The sequence below is a fragment of the Apodemus sylvaticus genome, chromosome 6, assembly GCF_947179515.1.
Source record: "Apodemus sylvaticus chromosome 6, mApoSyl1.1, whole genome shotgun sequence".
Classification (NCBI taxonomy): Eukaryota; Metazoa; Chordata; class Mammalia; order Rodentia; family Muridae; genus Apodemus; species Apodemus sylvaticus.
The window spans coordinates 133,481,465-133,507,268 of NC_067477.1; the positions used below are offsets into that span (position 1 = coordinate 133,481,465).

A 25,804-nucleotide genomic window follows, 5' to 3' on the forward strand; every position below is an offset into this window, starting at 1 on the left:
CAAGGCCAGCCTGGTCTACAGAATGAGTTTCAGGACAGCCAGGGCTACACAGGGAAACCCTGTCTCAAAAGAAACAGAGGAGGAGGAAGAAAAAGAAGAAACAAGCATGACTGTCAGATTTATTCTAGCCAAATGAGGGGGGAATAAAATGTACTTTACCTGTCATTTCCCAGAATGCGTGCTTTAGGTTTGAAGGTCGGTTGGAATTTAAAATTGTATCACAGAAGGCCCTCAGAAATTCACCTTAGCAACATCAAGCATTGCCACTCTGTTGGGATATGTTCCTGGGGAGGGGGTCCTAAATTAACTCTTGCTGTAAATGCCCCCAAATGAGACCTAGACAGCCTTTGAAATGTCTGAAGCCCACAGCCGTGTCTCAGTGCCCAACTATTGCAAAGGTCTCCAGTTATTCCAATACCCTTGCCTGCCTAGAGCGGTGTGGCACTGCCCAGGGCAGCAAGGACCCGACTGAGGAGGAGACACGCCCAGTGCTGCTCTGGGAAGGATGAAGGACCCCAGCTTTGTTCAGTCATGGGGCAGTTTGGGCATAACCATGCAATCCTCACCTAAAACAAAAATAAACACCCTCCCCCCAGATTCCTACGTTAATATCATCATGACGCAGCGCCACTAAAAACTATGTGGAGTTGCTTTCCTGTGATTATTTCCCAGAATTATATATTTAGGTTAGTGAACCATGATATTAAAATTAACATTAATACTAATTTATAAAAATTTGGCATTTCTGTTATTTTCAGTTGAAAAAAGAGGGGTCAGACGTATATGATGAAAATCTCCACTACCCACTTCTGCTTATTTTAACCAAAACGGGATAGAAGAAAACGTCAGATGCACAGAGAATGATCTCCACACTATAAGAAGTCGGCCACAGCTCCCCTGGGACTCAGGGCTCCACCCACTTTCGAACATTCCACATTTGGGACTCCGCCCATTGCTCCGGGACTCCGCCCATTGCTCCGGCTCTCTCCCTGGTTCTTTTTAAGGCAGCTCGTTGCTCTGTACCAAACCTTTGTGTGTTTTTATATGTCAGCAGCCTGTCTGAGATCAAAATTTGACTTGTGGAGCAATCTAAATAGTTTTCTCTCTAAAGCACAATTTCTTTTGATGATTTCCACCTGTCTCCCTCCCCCCCCCCTTTAATTGCCTTTGTTCTGTTTGGTAATAGTAGTCTTTATCTGTAAACACAGAAAGCATTACCCTTCTTTTCTGGATAAATAAATAAATCTCATTTTTCTGATGTCCCAATTAATTGTTTCAATCTATCCCCTCTGTTCTGTTCTCTCTGTCTCTGTCTCTGTCTGTCTCTCTCTCACACGTTATTTTTTTCTTTTTAAACAGGATGTTTTTTTTTCCCCTATAGATGTATAAGAAATGACTACATCAGCCCAAAGCCTCATAAACTGACCGTTTGTCCTCTGGACACAATAGCGTGGCCAGCCCTCTGCTCCTCCTCCCCAATTATGTGTGATTAGTCTCAGTGTGCTGTGTCAAGGAGGGGGAGCGTGCTGACTGCTTATTATCTGTTTAGGTACAAGAAGAGCACATTTAGGCTCTGACTATGAATGAAAAGTGAGCTATCAGGGTTCAAATCTAATGCCAGTGTTCTCCAGGCTCTCTCAAAAGAGGTCTCTTCTAGAGAAATGTTGACTGAATGTTGGATAAACTACATTGCAACCAGGGGATAGAAAGAAAAAGAGAGAGAGAGAGAGAGAGAGAGAGAGAGAGAGAGAGAGAGATCACACAATGAGCTTGTTTAAAATAAGTGTATATTGCTAGTTTCTGAGATTTGAGTGTATAGTAAACATTTCACAGGCACTGCCCAGATGAAGCTTTTCTGCAGAGACCCCCGGCCCATCCTGCGTGCTGCTTACATGAAGTGCTCTAATGCCTTTTGTGGAAATTCAGATGTTTATCTGCAAGGAATCATCTGTTCCCACTTTGGAAGGAATGTCAGTAGGTGGGTTGGCTGTGTATCTTCATATCTTTAGCAGAAGAAAACGTGTCTATTGAATGTGATACAGTTAAAGTGATAGGTGGGGTGGGGACAGCTGGGAGACACATCTTTTTGCATGTTCCGCAAACTTAACTGCCATAAAAATATTGACTCTCTGCTTTGCCCACTCCTATCATCAAACAAGAATTTTACCCTCAATTTGCATGTCCCTGTGTCACCTCGCTCTTTGCTCTGGCAGAGCACCTAGACGGATCTCAGAAGGCACAGGTCAAGTCGCAGTTAGATCACACATTTCTTCCTCACAGAAACTTGAATTGCAATGCCAAGTGATGGGCTAGCATCACAATAACAGCTATTTATTCGTCTTTGGATAAAACAGCAGTCTATTCTCAGTGCTAGATAAAGACCAGGGCAATGCAAACCAGCCATTTAGCTGAGGAGTTCAGCTGGTGCAGCTTCCCTTTGCAACTGTGTATGGGTTACACACTGGCTTCGTATTTCCTTGTTTAAAAAATTAGAACATGGGATGTTTCAAAAGGCAACACAAGTCATTCCACTCATACCAACGAAAATTCAATGAGAATTATTTCTTAGGCAAAAACCTGCAACTAAGTCTACCAGACAAAGGGAGCCTGTCTATGTAGCACACCTAAGATGCTCGATTTTCCCCTCTTTTTAAGTAGAGAACAGCAGGACCATGAGAATATTTCCTTTCTTTTCAGTCAGAAAAATATTCGAACTGGCAGAAATTCAATTTGCATTTGTGTGCTGCAGATGCAATGCTTATTTCTTTGGGGGAAGCTTTTTTCTTTCTTTTCTTTTCTTTTCTTTTCTTTTCTTTTTTAAAAAAAAAAGCAACCCAGCAGTGTGTTTTCCAGAAGTATCTGAGAACTGCATACCAGATGTGAGCTATTCCTACTAAGAGACATCCAGTAAAGAATATATTTCTCATGGGGTGATTATGACCTCAAGACTCCCCTATCACATGTTCAGAGATTCATAGGTAGAATTTTCGGAATCCTTACCTGGAAGTATCTCTGTGCTAGGCTCTCTCAAAGTGTATTAAAAAGAGTAGCTATATTTTTAAATACTTGGAAAGTGGATTTTTTAAATTAATTTTCACATTTCTAATAGAATGCAAATATTGAGAAAGGAAAAACTCTAGAAAGTTACTCCATTTCTGTTTCTCCACGAACTGTATGATTATGATTTCTAGGCATTTGTATCAGGTTATGTAGTTGGAATGGAAGTGGTCCATTCTACAGCTGTCTGTGTAAGTACGCACACGCTTGTTTCCAAGAGAGGCCTGCCTGCATGCCTGGGAAATTGTAAGAATTGGGAGATTCTGGGCCAGTGACATGGCTCAGCAGAGGCAGGTGCGCACGGCCAAGCCTGACATCTCCATAAGCAGATGGTGGAAGGGGAAAAAACCTGTTCCCAAAAGTTGTCCCCTCTTTTCCCAGTGCTCACTGTGGTGACACACACCCCACAACAAAGGTTTTTTAAATGCAAGCAATGTTAAGATTTAGTATCTTCTATAGATTTTTACCTTGTGATAAAGCTATTGGTTTTCTTTTGTAGCGGCGGGTTGGGTATAAGAATGCACCTAATGTTGTCCACAGGCAGTTGTAGAGCAGTGATATGAATGGCTGCATCCAAGTTGGTTATGAGAAATATATTTTATTTTATAGCAAGACATATGCTGTGAACTGGGATAAGAGTGCTCAGAAGGACTACCTGACAGGGAGGCGCTATTTTGTATAAATTGTGTATTTTGGCGGCTTTTTGACTGAGCATGGAAATGTAACTTCCATTAGGGAAGGGTAATTTAGGTGCTCAGTATTCAGCAGAAAACTTGTCGGGCCGTAAAAGCTTTTCTGGCTGGTTCCTGGTGTTTTCAGAGAGGAGCTACCGCCCCTTGCTGATTTTCCCTTTGGCTTCAGCATAGGCGGAATTTACCACTGCATACCTGTTGAATTTAGTTTGGGGGATCCAACAGTTAACCGAGTGAAAGGAAGGATTAGTGGCCCTCTGGAGCCTTGCTCCACAGCCAGGTGTCTGTCCTAACTGGTTATACGCCTTTGTCAACTGAGGGACCTGGTTAATGCAATAGTAGGAGTTGTATTCTTGATTTTTTTGTTTTGTTGTTTTGTTTTGTTTGTTTTCTTCTCCCACTGCCAAAGTAGGGCACACCTTTTTCTAAGGGATGAATGAGTGCTACTCTTTCTGTCTTGATAGGTGGCTTCCAGATCAGCTTCTGTAGATTTTGGCTTTGTGCTTACTCAGCGTTTGATTTGGTTCCAATCAGTGCCTGACAAGCGGGAAGCATTGTGTGGCAAACCCTTTCGTTGGACTTTGGGGGAGGGGCCGGATGCACACATGGTTAAGAGAGTCTCCCTGAACATAGACATACACACCAGTCTCACTGGGACAATTAGGCTGCTTGGCCCCAGATTCTGGCTCTAGGTTGTCCTCCGTGGATCAACAGCCCCTCCGCCCCACCCCCACCCCCGCCTTCAGAATTCGGAAGCAGCATAATTACACTGAGTATATCTCAACAGAGTTTGAAAGGCACACTGACTTTAGCCAGAGCAAATATGTTTTTCTGAGTGGACTATTTCTCAATTATAAAGGAGCCCAGCCCACCGTTGTCAGACACCAGCAGGCCTGAAATACCACTTTGAATTCTCAGAGCCCGTTTTATCCAGATTGCCTGCTGCCCAGGCTGTGGCTGAAGGTTTTCTGTGTACCCCGCTCAGGAAGCCTGTGCTTTTGGAATCTGTATTTGTTTGTTTATTTATTTATTTAGTCTCCCTGACTTTTCAATTAATGCATTTTTTAATAGATAAAACAGATCATACTGTGACTTTTAAAATGTCAACAAGCTTGTAAACAGAAATGTAATAAAATGGCTAATAGGCGATTCAATAGTTAATGGAGGGGCTGAAGCGTGGGCAAATACAGTAGCTCTATATTGGAAACTGTGCAAGTGAAGATGGCTTTAGTATTGCAAACTGAGGAAGAAAATTGTTTTTAATTAGCACCTTCATAAGAACTGCTGATTAATACTGTTTTGTTTGGTGAAAAGCTTTCAGCTGAGTAATTTGTGCAGCCATTACAACAGTTTTGTTAGCGTGGGACTCCTGTGGTTAAACACAAACAGCGGATGATAATGCTGGAAGATGAGTTTGTCATGTAACAATTTACCTTATTGAAAAAGCTTTATGTAAAACCTAGTACAGTAGGTACCGGCAGAAATCACAGACTTTAAATCCTTCCAAAATTGTAGTGTGCCAGGCTTAAAGTTCTTTTTTTTTTCCCCCAGAGACTAGAAGCAGATTTTATATCATTTATAAAATTATATACACAATTTAAAGGTAGCACGGACAGGCCACTTTCTCAACGGCAGTTTACATGGGAGTAGTAAAGTGGCCATGTATTCAAACACTCTCTAACTATACAAAGCAGAGTGGCGAATGGAACCCTAATTAAATAATGTCACTAAGATGTAAATTTGCATTGGGTTTGGAAGCAGGGAAATACATTTGAACTGGTGGTTTTGCTTGGGGTAGGTTCATCATACTTAGGATTAGGAAAAAACAAGTTTAATTACCCCCTCCTCCCTTTTTTTTCTTCTTCTGACACTGTTTTAACTGGTCGGGACAAACAGTGCCCAATCAGTAGACCCGACCAGGGAAGAAGACAGAAGACCGGAAGACCGGTTTTGGCGAACTACAAGAGAGTGCTGTTCCCTAGCCAGCACACACATGGGAAACTTGAAAAAGAAATAAAATGCAATGGTAAAACATATTTGCATTAAAATATTACACGACCCAAGGCTGGTAAGAACTGCAAATTATTGGAGTGGCGTAATAGAGCATGAGTTTTTTTTTTTTTTTTAAGACAGGCCTTCGGGGTAATAACCAGGGTTGAGGCTCACGACAGTGCCAAATAAGCTTTAGACAGCATAATAGTCTGCAAAGAAAGCCACAGAGCACTAATGTGAAGGAAGAGCTGTCCACCACATGCAGCAAAAATCACCAAAGGTCATTTTATGGTAGCAATTGTGACATGAAATTGGTGCTCATGCTACATGCCTAATACTCTGCACAGCTTTATAAATGCTGGCCCTAGCGATGGCTGTCATTAAGTGCTTTCATCATAATAAACTTTAAACTGTTGGCTTTATGAATCGCCAGCGAGCTTCAGCTGTTCGTCGGATGGAGCTTGCAGTGCCTTAAGTGTGACAAGACCTATTAGGAATTGCAACCATGTTTCAAGCGTACTTGGCTTCCTAGCTCCTGGGGTGATTGCTGCCTATTAAACGGCGGCTGGGAAGATTTTTCCTCCAGCAATCTCTGATCAAGAGCTTTTTTTGGGCTTTGACCTGCATTTCCTTCAAGACTTTTTCTGAGGAGTTTTATAAGAGCAAAACTCCAGAGGATTTATAGCCACTTCTGATTAATACCTTTCCCGTTTTTCTAGCAACTCTCCCACTGCTGCCTAGAGAAAAGCGTTCATTGTTCCTGAGGCGCTTATTTGTGACCTTTTCTCTGCTTCCCGATTCCCTCTAACGTGTTCGCTCTGTGAAATCCTCGGGGTGGAACCTAGACAGTTGGTGAAGTTGTTAGAGCTGGAGAGACAGAGAAGGAAAGAGGAAGGCTTTTATATTTTAAAGGATTACGTGCAGAGAGGCCTGGCCCCGCCCATTTAAATGCCCGCTGTGACGTCACCCGCAGCCCCCAGTAACAACTTCTTTAATGAGCCTTCGGTGTAAATTGAGCGGACACATAAAGATTTCATGATTCAAATTACAATTTCATTAACCTTTAGCACAGGAAGTCTTTTAGTTTCCACATACTGGCTTACCTGTTGTCCTGCTACTATGAATAATAAATGTTTGGAGACCCACTCCTTTAAAACCTGGGTATTTAATGGACGAAAAGCTAAATGCTTAACACAGGTTCACTTAGCAAGAACTTGAGATCTCCAACCTGGAGGCCCCGCCACCCCTCCTTTTCTTCTGCTTGCTCGGATGTTCTAGCGATGGCAAAAGCTTTCGCTGATTTCCCTGCCTTAATATGCTCATTTGTCTTCCGTTTTGGCTAAGAAATGCCCTAATGAGAGTGAAGGGAATGTCTCAGGTGTGCCCATTGCACAATTAAATTAGCAAACCTCAGAGGGACTGGATTAAAAGTCAGCAGGGCGCATCTGGGGACCATGGCCCAAAAGGACAGAGGCTCTAGCCCGCCCTGGTAGCCTGGGTCCCAAACTGGTCTTCCCAGATGAACTTGGCGGGGCCGGGGCGGGGGGGGGGTATACTCCCCCATCTCCCTCTTGGGAGCAGTTTTACACGGCGGTCCGAGTGGAGTCTTTAGTGACTGTCGAGCCCAAAGCAGACGAGCAGAGGAGCTGTGGCTTTCGGGGTACAAAGGCATGCTCGGTGCACCCCACGAGCGAGGGAGCGAGCGAGCGAGCGGCCAAGGGTGGACCCGAGCCCGGGCCGCGCAGGTGCAGGCGGCGACAGCCGGGTCGCAGAAGGCCGGGAACAAAGGCACCTCGGGGGCCTGCGCAGAGGTCACCTGCTGCCTCCGGGGCAGATTAAGGAGGCCTGGAGAGGGCATTGGGAGGAAATGGTGCCTTGCTTCTTTGGAAAATCAATTCGTCCCACCCTTAATGGGGCATTTTGCTCCCCTGCTTCGGGAGTGACTGGGCAGGTGTGCTTCCAGGTCTCAGGATGGGGAGCCGATGGAGGAGGTGCTGCCTTCCTGCCTGCGCACCCTAAGAACCTCTTTCTGCTCTCCCTACAGTCCCCACTTCCCTTTTCTCTCTGTTCCGTGCTCTCCCGCCTCTCTCTGCTCAGGCCTCTTCCGTAATGAGGCTGGAAGTGGAACTTTCCCTCACTCCCTTACTTGGTGATTTCTTTTTCTTCCCCAGTGACCTGGTTGCACTTTGCCCCCGCTCCCTGCCTGCCAATCTTTTCTGGATAGGGCCCCTTTCCATTCTTGAGGCTCCCCCTCCTCGCCAGCCCCGGGAGGCCCAGCCTCCCCCCCAACCAGATCCCCTGTCACACAGCCGCCCCCCACCCCCGCGGAGCAAGGAAGAGGCCTCCTCCGAGTGAATGGCTGCTAAGGAGGTTTTTAATTTGTCTGGAGCCACAAGGAAAAGGCCTCTGGGCAGCGTCCCTACCTCCCCCCCCCCCCCCCCCCCGCCCCAAGCCCTCAGCAGGCTGGGCAACGCCTCCTGTGTAGGGCTCAGAGCCCCTCTGCCTTCCCGGTGGGCGCTGTCACCTCAGGATCCTAGGATAGGTTTACTCTGGGTTGAGGGAGTTTAAAAAAAAAAAAAAAGAAAAAAGGGAAAAAAAAGGTTGGAACGCTGTGTGCAAAGTCACCTCTGCCTCCCAGAACAAGGACTCTGCTTGGTCAACGTCTCCGTTTTGTTGTTCCAAATCTACCAATATGAGAAATTTAGAGGCCTGACCTGATGTTTCTGTCAGACAGGGTTAGAAAAGGCTGTTGAGGCCACCGCTGTCTGGATTTGCAGCCGGCCTGCTCTTGGTGGCGCTCTCCTTGAGCTTGGGGGAATGTCACCCGGCCGTCCCCTGCTGAGGACCATAGAAGATAGTGCATTTAAAAGCTTTGCCCACCTGACCTATGTCTCCACCTCCAGGTGCATTAGCCTCCACCTCCCTCACAGTCGTTATTTTTAGGAGCAGAGGCTGCAGCCCTGACCCAGCCTTGTTTTGAGTGCACTCTCTGTCTCTTCAGCAGCAGACCCTGAAGTGGAGGGAATGAGAGAAATGAAGCAGCTCGCGCCTGCTGGCTTCTTTCTTTCTTTCTTTCTTTCTTTCTTTCTTTCTTTCTTTCTTTCTTTCTTTCTTTCTTTCTTTCTTTCTTTCTTTCTTTCTTTCTTTCAGGTCTTGCTTTTCTCCAGGTTCCTTCTGTCCAACCAATTTGCCCTTCAGACCAGTACTGGGTTTGACCCACCAGGGTCTCTACCTTGCAACCGCCTAGACTTCAGCTGGCTGTTCTGAGCCTCTTGACACACCCCACAGCTGAGGTATAAACAAAGAATGGTTCTAGTATTCTCCACAGGACACCCAAGGATGGCACTGAAGAGATCTATCTGTCCAGCCCTGAACTTGTAGTAGATTGGCAGGGAAACGGTAACAGTCGTGTCCAGCTCACCCCACCAAGAAGATAATGTTCATTTCTTGGTTTCTTGATTCGCTTATGCCAACCAGGCATTAGAGAGCATTAGAACAATCAGAGACTGGCAACCCACTTGAATGTTGGTGTTTGCCCTCTCCTGTGCCTCTGGAATCCAGCTACTGCTGTGGGCCTCTACCAGAGAAGACTATGGGTGTAAGCCAATAGAAAGTATTAGCTAGCCAGAGACTGCACTGTGTGTTTGGGATCCCACTGAAGCCCCAAGCTTTTCTCAGGGTGAGATTTTAAGCACAAAAACCATGTCTCCCATTGACACGCTTCAGTTGGCCGGCAGTGGAACCACAGAAGCCAGAAAGCAAGAGTAGTACATTTAGAGATGTTCCCAGAACGATGGGCTTTGATGGATTAGGTCCTTGTTTTCATTTTGGCAGGTGGTACTGTCTGCTGAGTTTTATGGCCTGAATAGTTCTTCCATCATGGAGTCAGTTATGCTAAGGTCTGGGGGCCTGTTACCCTACCCCATGAGAAAGCTCAGACTGTCTTGCCACTCTCTGGAGATTTGTGGCCCAAGCAAGAATGTCCATGAGCAAAGAGGCCCTAGCTGCTGACTGTGATTGCATCAGAGAGAGAAGATGGAGCAGGGGAAAACAACCGGGATCCATCAAAATTGCCTACTCACTGCACCTAAACTTAAAGTGATGCTTTGAAGTCTAGTCTGTTACACAGCAATAGATAACTAATTCAATTAGTTATTCTAGTTTCTCTGAGAGATTTTCCTGCATCTTTAACTGTAGATTTAAATACCAAAATGTTTGTTATGTTCAGCCTAAATGGGTTGAATTCCCATTTAGGAATTCCCATTTTCAGGAAACCCAAAAGGAGGAGTTAGGTACCACAGTTCTCCCTCACCTTTAGAAGCCAGCCGGTTACAGAAGTGGGTGGCTCTGATGCTGCTGGAAGAAGAACACTCAGGAGCAGATGGGTGGGAGACACAGGAAGGCCAGCGCCAGAAGAGCACTGCACTTCTTGGTAGCAAACCCACCATTCTAGGCAAGCTTTCTGGAACATCAACCTTTCCTTTTGGAACACAAGGGAGATGAACTAAATGTTTTGAAGTCTCATTTCATGCTAACTTCTGAAGTACTTAAGATAAAAACCTTCTACTGTCAATGCCGTAGATTTGGACTTCCTCTGGGAATCAGGCTCTGGTACTGGCAAGGTGCTTTCAGTCATTAGCTAGCCCCAAGAGAATAACTAATTAGTACTGCTCAGAGGACTTTGTAGGACGGCTTCTCAGACTGTCACCTTCCTCTTCCCCAAGCGGAAGGCTGGGGACCGGCCTCAGATTCTACTGTGGAGGGAATAGGAGGAGAAATGGGAGGATGGTAGCGCAGCTTCTCCATCTTTATCTGCTTATCCCCACTATGTTCTGGGCAGTGTGGCACATTCCAAGATCTAAAGGTGAACGGAAAGACTCTGTCATATATGGTGGCCTGGGGAAGAAAGGCAAAACGCCTCTCCACAAGTAACTTGAACCAGTAAACAACTGTGGCAGTGCATCATAGAGTAATTGTGTACTGTAAGAAAGCCTGTGAAGATCAGATAGGATCCCAATGGTAGGGCTGACTAGGGAGGAGCCTGGCCTCAAGCAAGGCTCAGTGAAAACCTCCTTGCTGGGGGCTTGCCTGTATGAGAAGGGGCAGTGATGCAGGCTGCAGGCGACAACATGGGGAACCGAGTGCACACCGAGAACCAGAGGCTGGCCCTGGGGGCGGGAGGGTGACAGAGGCAGTGTGGCTTGCTTCCAAAGGATGTGAAGAGGCCAGGAGTTCAAGCCCCGCGCCCCAGCCAAGTGCTTGTCTATGTCTCCAGCCCCCAGTGCCCCCTTGCTGAAGGTCACTCTGCACGCTGATGGGGAGGGGAGCACGTTAGCAGGAGCGGAGAGTCCAAGGACTACTCGAATATAGAAACCCTGGTGAAAGCAGATGGCAGTTCCCTATGTGACGTCAGGGTGAGGGGAGCAAACCTGCTCCAGGTATGCATTTAGCTGGGAATTCATAGAATTTTAGGGGGAAGTATGGTGGATCTACTTGAGTTCCCCAGTGCGGAGATTCAAGTCCTTTTGCCTCTTTGCACCCCACCCTCTGCCTGATCTGCCTTTTCCCACCATGATTGCAAGGCCCTGTCTGTGAGGAGGTTGGGGAGGACTAGGTGGGGGTGAGGGTTAGCTGTGGCTTGTAGCTGGTCCAGCTGGACCACGGGCATGATGGCAGTGCGTGGACGTGGAGTCTTCTTGTGCTGAGGCTCTCAGACAGGTGGCTGTGGCCGGGGAGGAGAACAGGGCCACATCCTTGTCTCCCCTAGAGTCTCTCCCACACCATCTCAAGATGTCAGCAATACATAGGAACATCCACTCTAGGGGCACTCAGGAAAAGACCCCAAGAGCTCTAAAGTCATCAGCAGTACAGTTCTCCCAGGAGACTGACCATCTGGCCCTTTACCCAAAGGCATTTGTTTGAAGAAGCACCCTTGGGAGAGAGCATCCTCTTATGGTCTAACTGGGCAAGACTTTAGAACAGGTTGTCATCGGGTTCAAGTATGAGGTAAGACAGGAGGGAACGCTAGGAACCTGGATGATTTAGAGACCCTAAGAAGAAGGAAAGGAGCAGATATGGAGCCACGGATCAAAGATCCGTTCACCCATCTCAGTTCTCAGGAGTCGGGACGGCTCTCATTCAACAAGGTGCATGCAGGTCCACGGGGGTGTGGGACCTGTGGGTCCTTCCCATACCATGCATATAGTTTCTAGATTAGGCAGAGCATGGCTTCAAATAAGATCCCCAGGAAAGAACCCAGGGTCTCAGGACCATCACAGAAGAAGAGCCGGGGAGATTGTAAGAGCCACAAGAGGGTCAGGGGACAGGAGAAAAACTGTCTTCTGCACAGACTGCTACAGTAAATTCATAGCAGCAGAAGCCTTCAAAGGCCTGCAGGAAGTCAAGCCAGTCAACATGGAGCATGGAGGGGCATGGGGGGAGTTCATGCTTCCCTACCCCCACTACACCATTGCTAGTTGATGACTTTAGAGGGAGGGAAGCCAGTTGCTTTTTTAAGGGCCCCTGGTAGGTTGACCAGGCTTCAGTGGATAGACCCATACCCCGGAGCATCTGAGCAGCACAAGTTGGACTCAGTATGGTTTTTGTTTGTTTGGTTTTGGTTTTTTCTAACTTAGGTTGGGGAGTTGGAGAGATTACTTGTGCTTAATAGTGCTTCTCTGCTAGAGGACCCGGGTTCAAGTCTTAGTACACAGCAGGTCTCAACTGTCTATAACTTCAGTTCCAGGAGATCTGGCGCCCTCTTCTGGCCTTCAGGGTCACAGCACACACACCTGCTACACATAAAAAGTACATGCAGACAAAACCCCTATTCACAAAAATAATTCTCCCCGTTGGAAAATAAGGGTGGATTGAAGAGGAGCTAGGAGTTAGCAAAGGCCCTGAGGTAGGCACACAGCAGCAGAGCCCCAGAGGCAGACAGCAGTGATTGGTGGAAGTAGGGTGTGAAGGGGTAAGCAGGACCTTGCGGCCATGGTGACAAAGATTTCATCTTGAATGGAAGCTATAGCATGGTCTGATGCTTAGTTGTAAGTATTCCCTGTCTACTGTGGAAGGTAGAGGCCTGGGAGAAGCTCCCAAGTGGTTCTGGAAGGTCACTAATGACAGGAAGGCACAGCTGGTAGAGGCTGGAAGGGTAAGAAAAAAGCGTGCCCTGGACAGAGTCTCTTCATCAGCGTGGCGATGCATCAGAGGAAAGCAGCATCCCCTGAGTGCTAGGCCTGGCCCTTCTAGGTTCCTGAACTCCAGAGTGCTTACCCAAGGAGGACAGGGCCCTTCCCGACCCACTGAGGTATTCTAACACCTGGCTTGAGGGAGACACTGACTGTATCTACAGTGGTTACATTCAGGACAGCCAGAGGGACAGACTCAACACTCTTTCTTGTGGGATTATCACATGCCTCCCAACAGCAACCCTAAAACTGTCTTCAGGGACCTCATTGGCTAAAGAAAGCCAACCCCAAACTGCCAGTGAGCCTGGGAAGGACCGGGAAGGAAAGCAGGCACACACTGTGACACACTGTTACATGGTCCCCCATGACACCTCCTGGTGACACTGCTGTTCTGATCCCCAAATGACTTAGACTTTAGAGAAGTGACCGTTCTGCCCACAGAGAGGCCAGTGGACTGCCTGACCACTTCTGCCCTTGCACCCTGTCAGTGGAGGAGACCTGTGCCAGAATACGTCTTAGATACGCTGTCTGTGGTACTTAAGTTCAGAGGAAGGCCACCTGGGAAAGAAAAGGTCTGGCCAAATCCAGGGGAAGCAAACCCATCTCCTCCTGAGGCTGGAAACCTCACTGAAGCAAGCAGACAGCTGAGCACTCTGTGAGTGAAGGATTCTAGAGCTGCCACCGAGAGACAAGCTCGCTCTTGGCACAGTTGACCTAACCATATACAGACTGAGGGACAGCTGCTTGCTCAAGCACAGTGCCAGATCTCTGTCTGCTACTTCACACGCAGTGCACGTGTAACACGCCCACGCCCACACACAAACTCTTGCTCGGGGAGGAGCTTTGGCTGTGCCTGACTTCTGTTCTCCAGCATCCCAAGGAAGTCAGGGTCGGTGGCTCAGTTAGCTGGTCCTTAAAATCAGCTTTGTAAAAGTTATTATTCTCTGGGCAGTGGTGGCGCACGCCTTTAATCCCAGCACTTGGGAGGCAGAGGCAGGCAGATTTCTGAGTTTGAGGCCGGCCTGGTCTACAGCGTGAGTTCCAGGACAGCCAGGGCTTTAAAGAGAAACCCTGTCTCGAAAAAAAAAAAGTTATTATTCGTGCTGGAGAGATTACTCAGCAGGTCCCAGAGGACCTAGGTTCAATTCCCAGCACCCACATGGTAGCTCTCAACTGTCTCTAACTTCAGGATACAACATCCTCACAGAGACATACATACAGGGAAATACTAATGTGCATAAAATAAATAATAAACAATATATTAAAATTTAATTTATTTATTTGATATTTTTCTCTCATATATTACGTCTTGACCACAGTTCCCCTTCCCTCCTCTCCTCCCACTCCCTCCCCCACAATCCCCTCTGTAGATCTATCCCTTCTCTGTTTCCCTTCAGAAAAAAACAGGCTTCCCAGGATAGCAACCAGTCATGGCATAGTAAGTCGCAATAAGATTAGACACCCACCCTCATGTCAAGGCTGGAGGAGGCAACTCAGTGGTGGGGGAGGAGGGGAACAGGGTCTCCCGTAGCACGTAGCACGGGCTAGCCTCAAAGTCACCATGCAGCTGAGGATAACCTCTGCCCCTAGAGTTCTGGGACTACAGGCAGGCACCCAACCTGGCAGATAGGTGGTGTGGGTGATGTAGCCCGGGCTTCCTGCACTCTAGACAAGCGCTCCAACCCGAGCTGGATTCCCCCACCCTAGAGCGAGCTTCAGGGATGCCTTTGTCTTGAGGCGTGATGGCTAGCTCTGGGGTGGTGCCAGCTGCTGCTTCTCTGTGTGGGGTCTCTTATGTCTTGCTCAGGGGCCTAGGGTAAAGGCTCACCAGGCTAGTAAAGACAAAAGATAGTTCTTCTCTCTGGCCCCTCTTCTCTGCTAAGATAGAAGCCAAGTTTTTGACAGAGAAATGAGGTGTGTCAGGATGAGTCACCTTCTTCCAGAGCACTGAAGTGGCTTCTAGTCAGCTCTGCTCTATGGAGAGACCAGGAGGAGGCACCGTGCCAAGGACACAGGACCGGCACTAGGTGTAGAGATCACTGTCTTTTCTGTGACCCAGAGGTGAGGGAGCTGAGGTGCTGTGAGGAGGGACCCTGCAGATGATCCCGGGAGAGCAGTTCTGGGGTGATGGAGCCAGCCGCTGCAGAAGAACCCACACACAGCTCAATCTCACAGCCTGTCGCCTGGTTGCCGCCTGGTTGCCAAGTAGACAAGGAAAGTACAGAAAATTCTGTTCCCACCTGCACGGCTTTTGACGTCATGACAGCTTTTTTTTTCCTTTTTTTTTTTTTTTCTAAGATGAGGCATATTCTGACATTTCTTTCTTTTGAGCATCTCTAAGTAAGCAAGAGGAAGATCTCGGAGGACTACCGTGTCCGGTGCTGGGTAGGCAGCGCGTGGAAGAACCTTGCTGCCTGCCCAAGACTGGAAGAGACTTTAGTCGGTTGCTTATCTGATCAGTATTCCTAGAAGTTTAACAAATTAGGATTTCAACATTCTGTCAACACCGGCTGCTGCTGCTGCTGCGGCCTGGAATCCTCCCACCTGTGCAGTAACTGGCCTGACCTCCAGGGCTTGGGAGTGCTGTGTGAGGGGCCTAAAGAGAAGGTGTTTACTCAGTTTCTTCCATCCCAAATTAAATATTCAAATTGGGTTTGTTCTGGGGTATTGTCAAGACTTGAGCTGTAATTTAATGGAAATGGCATTGTCCACCAGAATAAAGGTTTCATTAGCCAGCTCCCAAACTTCCCCCACTATCCGCTGGAGGAAACAATCTGGTGACAGCCTGCCTGTCATAATCCCCTGCTTCAGATTTATGGTGACAAAAGACTCTTAATGCCAAAAATGTTCGGCGGGGGGAGAAACACTTCCCAAGCAAGAACTCGCTCCCCTCCAGGCCAGGTAACAAAGGAGGAATTTGGTGGGGCCTCCTGGCCACCTGCCGGTTAAGCCCGTGGTCAGTGGATTAACTGAGGCTCTGACTGGGTGTTGAGAAAGGCAGGTTACATGGCAGAGCAAACAAAATTCAGACTGTGCTTTACACATGATAATCCCAAATTTAATAAGAGCCACTAGGAATCCCTGAGCCCAAAGGTGTGGGGCCTTATTGTTTCCAGCAAGCAATACCACTATTGGTTGTCTGGGTAGCCTGGGCGCCCATCCCCAGGGTGAGGGAGTGTCTGTGGCCCAGGCTGAGACAATCCTAACTGGTTCCTGAGATTAGCTTGTTTTCATCCTTGTAGGTTTCAAGGGCCTTGTGCAGAGACAAGTCAGTCACACATCTGCTTGCTCTAAAGTCCCTGCAGAAGGTATGTGTTGCCAGAAGACAATTGTGTTCCAGACCCTGCAGCTACCCTAGAACAGGCCTCCAGCTGGTAAAACTGGAGTGGTAGGTAGCCCTCAGAAGGTATGATCCAGGCTGTGGTCAAAGCCCAAAGCCAGGGGAAGGCTTCTGAGGTGGGCCTATGTGTGGGTTGCATGCTGGGTTATTTTCACACAGCTGAAGCAATGTTTCTCTCCTAGATGTCCTGATACCACTCCTTCACCCAACAGGTACTAATTGAATACCTGCTGTATGTCAGGGCTTGGGTACAAGTATTTAGGAGGTCAAAGGGGGCAGAGATATACCGGATCCTGCTTCACAGGGATGACAGTCTGAGGTGAGAGGTGTGAGAGAGGAGAGAGATTGTCCCATAAGCCCATGAGGTAGAGGATGAAAGCAAAGGCTTTCTGAGTCCCTGGTGTTAGAGAGTAGATATGGTGGAGGGCAGCAGAGGGCAGAGCCCAGCTGAGGTGCGAGTAGGAGGGTGAAGGGGTGGGTGAGCACCAAGCACCTCGGGCCGCAGGGGGCCCCCCCGCTGAGACGAAGCCTTCAAGGAAGCAACCGCCTGCCTTTACACTGTCTCACGGGATTACAGAAGAGGAGAGAAGCTGGAGAAAGCTAGGCCATGGCTCACACACGCTCCTTTAAAGACAGCGTTAAGATGCTGAAAATCTGAGTAATAAATCCCTGGGATCTGGGGTAGATCTCTTGACTCAAGGGCATCAAGGCATTGAAAGATAAAGCAATTACAGCTAAAATAGATGAGTGAAAACATGAATTGTGGGATTTAAAAAAATATACAAACCCCATGACGCTAAAGAGAGAAGGCCGCCAACTAAGATGTGTCAGCACATTTCTAGACTGTGTCAAACCAAGAGGTCCTTAAAGGACAGAACTGAAGAAAGAAGACAGGAAGCTCTAAAAGGGATGGGAGACAGCTGGCCCAGAAGACCTTCAGGCATTCAAGAAAATCCAGGCGGGGCCAGCGTATGCACCACCACACTACAAGCCTGCTCCTTCAACATCAAGACCTGACCCAAGAGGGCAGCATTTGTGGAAAACTGCAGAGGGCATGAAGAAAATGCAAATGCCATGTACCTCAGGGCCGAATGCTTGCTGGGCACACATAAGGCCCGAGTTTAACACGCAGGGAGGAACTGGCTGCTGGGAGGAGACCCTCTTTCAGAGTGGACCATACCCTTTACAAGGTAGTGCAGGTAGGTGTAAAGGGTCTGGGGGGAAAGGACCTTTGTTTGCTTCCTTTGCTTCTTACTGGTGAGTGCATCCATCCCAGTGTTGGTCATGGTGCTGCCTCTGCAAACATCCTTAGCTGACATTAGACACCAGTGTCCTCAGCCTTATAATGTGAGATGTCACAATTGGACTACCCAGACCCTAGCAGTTGTATTCATCCCACAGTCCTGGGCTTCATGCATCAAGGATAGCTGTGAATGTGGCCTCAAACACAAAATCCTAAACTGACTTATCTAATATTATGAGGGTTTTTTTTCCTGTCTTTTTTCAGTGTGAACTTTGTAGAGGACGATGTCATGTTCAATGTCAAAAGATTGGACACCCTTGAACCATTGTAGTAAATCATATATATGTATATGTGTATATATATACACATATACATATATATATACACACATATATATACGCATACATGTATATACATACACATATATGTATATATGTATATATGTATATATGTATATATGTATATATGTATATATGTATATATGTATATATGTATATATGTATATATATATGTATATATGTATATATGTATATATGTATATATGTATATATATATATATACAAACATACATATTTTCGCATACATTATATCATTTTGTTCCACTTAAAGGACCTGTCCAACACAACAAAAACAAGATTTTGAGAAGACTGATCTCTTGAATATTAAAATGCAATTGGTAAAACAAAGCATAAGGATTAGAAACTTGAAATCCTTCAGGATATGGTGGTGTACAGTTTTACTTTGAGCACTCGGTGGGGCAAAGGAAGTTAGATCTCTGAGTTCCAGGTCAGCCTGGTCTACATAGCAATTTCCAGGCCGCCTGTCACTACAGAATAAGGCCTTGTCTCAACAACAAACAAACAGAAGTAAAATCCTTTTATGTACATGGTTTCAAAAATAGAAAAAGAGAAAATATGAGAAGGAAATAATCAAATATATTTAAAGCTGTATTTAACTAAGAACAATCCTAGAAATAAAGAAAAAACAGGGTAATTAGAATTATCTAAGGAACACAAAGAACATCTCTTAGTGTGAAACAAAGTGTTACCCTAATATCAGAAGGGCAGAAGGGCTGCTGCACATGTGACAATCTACGACAAAGAGTAGACATATCCTGGGAAAGAAGCTAGAAAGAGTAGCTTGTAAAAGGGTCTGAAGGGAAACAGCAGATGGCCCACAGGTGAGCAGGGATCAGTGCACAAACTATCTGTCTGTGATGTTGTCGTTCATCTAGAGGCAGTGGGATCCAAGAGAATGGAGCCAGTACACAAGGCAGGCTAAAGTCTCATATGGTGGCCAACTTTATTCAGAGCATCAGACAAATTATACTCTGTGGGTTAAGAAGAACTGCATGAGTAAAGTGTGCAACCACAAGAACTGACCACACATGGCCAAAATGTGTTTTTCTATAGGGGCACATAAACAAATAGCATGATTCTGAAGTAAACCTCTATCCCCTGCACCTGCAGGGGCATGAGAACCCATTCCAAGAACAATTCCATGTTTCAAAGAAGCTAAGTTTGTAAGTCTTTTGTCTTGTTTTCTTGGAGTTTTCTCACAAGCAATCAGAATTCCCACAGAAATTCATTCCTGGACCATGCTTTCAGGAGGCAGTGTCAGGGGGACCTCTGTGAGCTTGACACCAGCCTAGTCTAAGAATGAGTTCTAGGCCAGCCCAGGAAATACAGTAAAGCCTGCCTCTAAAGAGACAGGATGAGAAAGAGAGGGAAGAGGAGAGGGGGGAAGAGAGAAAGAAAGAGATAGGAGAAAGAGAGAAAGGAAAGGCATCTAAAATCCATATAAAGCAAACTAAAATTTGAGGATTTTGGACAGGAAAGTATTCAAAGAGCGGCATGTCCTTTCTTAGGATGTCACACGAGGGCGTACTCCAGCAAGACAAAGGCACCGAGAGAAAGAATAAGTAGGTATAAGTAGGCATAGCCTAGACACTACCAGCCCACAGAGGAACAACCATAGTCAGAGGAAGGAGGTTAGGGAAATTCTCCAAAGACTAGATATCACGACCCTTGGGCTGAAAATAAGAACTAGGTAGGAAGTAACGTGATGGAAAATAAAGGTGGCTGGAAAAATCCAAGCTCTGCCAGGTATGGTGGTGCATGCTTTTAATCCCAGCAGAATCAAGCAAGGGAACCTCTGTGCATTCAAGGCCAGCCTGGTCTACACAGCGAGTTTCAAACCACCCAGAGCTACACCGTGAGACTCTTGTCTCTAAAGAAAGAAATAGCAACAGACTGAGCATTCCGCTATCAGGAGGCAGTGTCAGGGGGATCTCTGTGAGCTTGACTCCAGCCTGGTCTAAGAATGAGTTCCAGGCCAGTCAGGGAAACACAGTAAAACCTGCCTCAAAAGAGAGGGGGATGAGGAGGAGAGGAGGGAAGGAAGGGGGAAGAGAGAGAGAGAGAGAGAGAGAGAGAGAGAGAGAGAGAGAGAGAGAGAAAAGGCATCTAAAATCCAAATATAAAGCAAACTAAAAGTGACACAAGACTAAGCAAATGATAAGGAATTAATAATAATAAGTATTTAAAATCCATTTCTTTTGGCGCAAAGAATTACTGTCTTTTGAGAAGCCTACAGGCCATGAGTAATAAGGATGTGATCTTAACATTATTAACACTAGTAGTAAAACTACATAATAACAAAAAAGGAAATAGATTAGTTTCCAATTTCAAGAGGGGAGTTTCAGGGCTTTGGATGTAGAGTGCCTGAGAACCTCCATGAGGCCCTGGGTTCATTCCCCAGCACTGTATAAACTGGGCACCAGTAAGAAGGGTCGAGGTCTGCCTCAGCCTACCTGAGCCACTGTTAGAAAAAGAAAAGAGCCTTCACAGGAGGTTTGGAAAAGACGTGTGTGTGTGTGTGTGTGTGTGTGTGCGTGCGTGCGTGTGTGTGTGTGTGTGTGTGTGTGTGTGTGTGTGTGTGTGTGACAGAGAGAGAGAGAGAGAGAGAGAGAGAGAGAGAGAGAGAGAGAGAGAATCACATCAAAGTACAGGTACAGTGAAGGGAGCAAAGTTAGTGGAGAGGACATCGGTCACTAAATCCTCCACTTTCCATGTACAGTCTAGCGGCGCCACTGAAAGTCAATGAATCTGTCCTGGCTTAGCTGGAGCTCTCTGCAGGTAAAGACTCACAGCCTGAGTTCAGTCCCCGGTACCCACATGGTGGAAAGGGGAGAACCAATATCCTCTGACCTCTACACAGTGCTATGGCACAGATGCATGCAAAATAAGTAAATAGATAGAAAAATGTTTTAAATTACAAAGGCAAACCATAAAAAAATGGAATGTAGACATCTCTTTTTGGTTTGGGATATTTTGACACAAAATTCCAAATCTGTAGCCCAGGCTGCCTCAAACTTATGGCAACTCTCCTGCCTCAGCCCCCTAAAAACTAGGATCACAGATGTAAGTAAACTTCCATAGTCAACCTGGGTTCATTATGGAATCAATCTTTGATTTAGAATGTCTAGGAAAGGCATATGACTGTGTTGATGGCATTTATTCTATATGGCCCTCTTTCTTCTAATAGATGTTTGTGGGCTTTTAAAGATTTGATTTTTATTTTTTTTGATTGATTTTTAAAATGCATGTGTTTGGAAAATATAAATATTGAGCACTGAAGTTTTTTCCATTTTTCAGTTTTTCTGAATCCCACCAATAGCTATCTGGAAAAGAGTAATAGTAATGTAATAGGTAAGCACATTTGGGGCACAATATATACGACTCTATGCATTTTCCATCATTGGGGTGCTCTACTGGGGCTGCAAGATTAAATGCAGTGTTTGAACATAGTTCCCACTGCAAACCAGGCAACTCTAAGTCCACTGAGAGACCTAAAAGTCAGTTTGATCAAGAGGATCCTGTGATCCCTGAGCGAAAAGTGGAAAAAAGTATTTCTTCTTCTTAAGGACACACACATGATCTGATGTAGGACTATATGTGTGCATTTTCCAAAGAGCAGAAATGCTTCAAATGAGTTTATGAGTCAGTTTCTGCCTTTGAATATGTAGAAAGAGGCATGCAATTCCTCAGTATCCTCCTCCTCTTAATACATGGGTTCGTTGGATGGTTTGTTTGGTTTTGTTCTTGTTTTTTTTTTAAGATTTATTTATTTTGTCCTGAGTTCAAATCCCAGCAACCACATGGTGGCTCATAACCAACCCTCTTCTGTAATGAGATCTGATGCCCTCTTCTGGTGTGTCTGAAGACAGCTACAGTGTACTTACATATAACAATAAATAAATTTTTTAAAATAAGAGATTTTTTTAAAGATTTATTTATTTTATTTTATTTATCAGACACATCTGATCCCATTACAGATGGTTGTGAGCCACCATGTGGTTGCTGAGAATTGACCTCTTGGAGAGCAGCCAATGCTCTTAACCTATGAGCCATCTCTCCAGCCACGGTTAGATGATTTTTAAAGATTTATTCAATTTAAAAATGTGTGTGTGTGTGTGTGTGTGTGTGTGCTTGAGTTTATATGCACCACATTTGTGCAGGAGTCTGTGGAGGCCAGGAGAGGCCAATTCGACCCTGGGACTGGAACTATTAGTGGGTATGAGCCACTCTGCAAGGTCTGGAAACTGAACCCAGCTCCTTCACAAAAGAAGCCAGTGCTCTTGACTGCTGAGTCTTTTCTCCAATTCCGTACAGAATTCTGTTGCTATTTGTTTTAAGACAAATACATTTGATAGCCCTGTTTATACCGGTTTATCACCCTGGTTGGTCAAGAACCGACTTGCTGTATAATCTTAGATGGGTCTCACGCCTGTAGAGGTCTTTCTGTCTCTGCCTGCTTCCTAGATCACAGGCAAGGGTCACCATGATTCACGTCTGAACTTAATATACTTTGATCCAATATTTAAAGACTTTATTTGACAGGATCCTCTGGGATATGTCCTTCAGGCACGCACAGATCTTGTCATGTGTGAGGTGCTGTGGGGTGCTGGACTCTAGGAACATGGAACTTTTTGCTGTGGTGGTGGGGGTTTTGTTGGTTTTCTTTGTTTTTCTGGGTTTTGTTTGTTTGTTTGTTTGTTTGTTTTGTTTGAGACAACGTTTCTCCATGTAGTCCTGTCTGCCCTAGAAATCTCTCTGTAAACCAAGCTGGCCTGGAACTCAGAGATATCCACCTGCCTCCCGACCGCTGGGATTAAAGGCATGCACTACCACCTCCCAGCAAGAACTTCGAGTTTAGATAAAGGCAGAAGATACAGAGTCTTTGCTTAACTCTATGAAAGGTAACCCTATTACAAGTACCAGATAAGTTTTTAAACAATGCTGAGTGTCTAATTGTTACAGGGACTCCCTGGAGGTGGTGGGGGTGGGGGACTAAGACTATGGGGTACGCTGAGCAATGGAGAGGAGGGGAAGTTTTTTAAAATAGTGGAATTTAGAGAAGAAAGAAGGAAAAAGACTCTAGATACTGGAATTTAGAGAAGGCAGAAGAAAAAAATCCAGGGTGTTAAAGCAGTGAGCCTCAACCTGAGGCTCCTGACCCCGTTGGCAATCTGCTAACTGTAAAATATATTTACATGACAGTTTATGACAGTAGCAAAATTACAGATATAAAGTATCAACAAAAATAATTTTGTAGCCAGGCGGTGGTGGTCCACGCCTGTAATCCCAGCACTCTGGGAGGCAGAGGCAGGCGAATTTCTGAGTTTGAGGCCAGCCTGGTCCACAGCGTGAGTTCCAGGACAGCCACGGCTACACAGAGAAACCCTGTCTCAAAAAAACAACAAAAAAATTGTTTTGTTTGTTGGTTTGTTTTTGTCAAGACAGGGTTTTTCTATGTAGCTCTGACTGTCCTGGAACTCACTCTGTAGACCAGGCTGGAGATCTTCCTGCCTCTGTTTCTAGTGTACTGGGATTCAAGGCATATACCACCACCGTTGTGCACGAAAATAATTTTATGGTTGGGGGTCACCACAACATGAGGAACTGCATTAAAGGGTGGTAACATTAGGAAGGCTGAGACGCACTGCTTTAAAGTCTTTCTACTAAACTCCACTTTAGGGCTGGGGGTGTAGGCCTGAGACAAGCAAGCGTTTCATGTTTATGAGACTTAAGTTCAATTCTCAGCCCCTAAGTCAACCGTGAATGGGGCCATTTACTCCTCTACCCCAGCCGCCATACATGTCCCCAAGAAGCATTCTTTTTCTGTGGACCTTCACATTCTGCGTAGGAACTCAAACAATTATTAAATGTCTAAGAACCTTTCCAAAATTATGAAACAATGCCCCCAAGATGCCCCACTGCTCCTGCCGACTTGGCAGGGTGTCCCAGATTTGGCACACTGAGAGAGGTTAAACTCTTATCTGATCAACCAAATGCAAGATGTCAACCTTGTTGGGATCCTGATTTGAAAGGCCACCTGGAAAGGCCGTTTGGAAGACAAGTGAAGAAATCGGAACAGCGACTCCACATTTGGTAATATTTAAACACTGCAGAGTTTTGTTTGTTTGTTTGTTTGTTTGTTTGTTTGTGGGACTTATGTGCCACCAGGTTTGTCTATTGTCAACTTTTGTTGGTGATAATGGATAACTATTCTGAAATACTTATAACTGAAAGGATGGTTCTGGGCTTTGTTCTTATAAAACCCAGTTCGGCCTTGGGTGGGGTGGAAAAGTGTCAAACAGTCAGCTCACTGGAACAGGGTTTGAAGTTTTGAACAACAAAATCCCCCACTCAATATTCCTTATGCTTTCTAACGTATGGATCACAGTCCCTAGGAGGGCTTACTCAACTTGTGCTGCAATGATGTCCAATAAATCTTCCGATCCCAGCACTCCAGTTAAGCATTTCACTGGTGAAGAAACAAATGAACGCCATGAAGACACCGGCATGGTTAGAGGTCCTGCCCTCTGCACTGGAGCGTGTGTATTTTACTTTTCTGGGTTCCACTGGCTGTTGCTTTAGACACCCCCTTTGTTCCTTCCTTTTTTTAAAAAAAGATTTATTTATTTTATGTATATGAGCACACTGCAGCTGTACAGATGGCTGTGAGCCACCATGTGGTTGCTGGGCTTTGAACTCAGAACCTTCAGAAGAGCAGTCAGAGCTCTTCGCACCTCTTCATTCTCTCCAGCGCCCCCTTTGTTCCATCTTCATTCAGGATGCAGCCTCTGCAGTTTTCACATCTTATGGGGTGTCAGTGATAGGCACCAGGACCATCCCCCTATCTAGTTTCTTAGATGGGAGGTTCTTGCCCTAAATCTCAATAGCTTTTAGCTGAGAATTCCCTAACGAGCCAGAAACCGCAGATAAACTATGCATTACTTTGCCTGCTGTCACCAAACACTTAAGAGCTCCAGCTCATTCCTAGGGACCAAATCCAGGAACTGGGTCCCCAGTGGTTCAGGCAGAGGCAGTGTTACCTGTCTCTTTGAGGGATGAGCCAACCAGGTGAGGGAGTTCCACTAGGCACAGGAACATGTTTTCTGTGGTCTTTGTTAGGGATGACGAACTCAGAGCTTGAGGGTCTGCCATTAGCTCTTTTGGGGTGTTAACCCCATGGGCAGGAAAAGCTCCTGAGACTGGAGTTCTGCACCCTGACATTCAGCAAACTCCTGGTGTCTTCAGTGTCCCTTGGTCATTCTCCCTTACCAGGAGTTGTGGACTTTCTTCCTTGGTGAGGGGTTTATCTGTCCAGATGTGTCTCCTTTGTGGACGACTTCCTGTTCATCAGGCATTTGGGGGTTTCTCCTCAGCATTTTATCATATGATGTCCCCCTCTTTTTCTCCAGGAGGCTGGAACCATAGCTGAGATCTCTACCACAGTGGAGATCTCATTCTGGGGTGAATGCCTAAGGTCCCCATTTTCTGTTGTTGTTTTGCTTTTTGTTTTTTGGATTTGGTTTTTTTGAGACAGGGTTTCTCTGTGTAGCCCTGGCTGTCCTGGAATTCACTCTGTAGACCAGGCTGGCCTCGAACTCAGAAATCCACCTGCCTCTGCCTCCCAGAGTGCTGGGATTACAGGAGTGTGCCACCACCACCCGGCTCCCATTTTCTATCTTGTCCCTGTTTTCTTTCTCCTTCTGTTCCTCTTCCAACACCTACTGCCTTTTGACCCACAAGCCAGCCGTGAATTTCCATGCCTGCCTCCCCAGTATTCACTGCCAACGAGCTTTAGGGGTGGGCTCTGTTCTTTTACCATTGACCGCCCCCCCCCCCCAGCTTAGAGAGGCTACAGGGGCTTGTCTGGTATGGCGCAGGCAGTCACTGTTTAAGCCCAGGTTGTCTGCTGGCAGAGGAGGCTGGGCCTGGTG

General features: G+C 46.1%; 1 protein-coding gene across 3 annotated transcripts in view; it reads left to right on the forward strand.

The window, feature by feature from the left end:
• The window catches only part of Camkmt (calmodulin-lysine N-methyltransferase), a 382,235-nt gene extending 365,498 nt beyond the window's left edge, over positions 1-16,737 (forward strand). Inside the window, exon 8 of one of the 3 annotated variants that reach the window (XM_052186507.1) lies at positions 16,174-16,737. In XM_052186507.1, coding sequence (XP_052042467.1) covers positions 16,174-16,323 — 150 coding nt within the window. In that variant the 3' untranslated portion in view covers positions 16,324-16,737. Of the gene's footprint in view, positions 1-758; positions 1,257-16,173 lie in introns of those variants that run through there. The other 2 variants (XM_052186505.1, XM_052186506.1) reach the window with 2 other exon arrangements.
• The last annotated feature ends 9,067 nt before the right edge of the window (positions 16,738-25,804 follow it).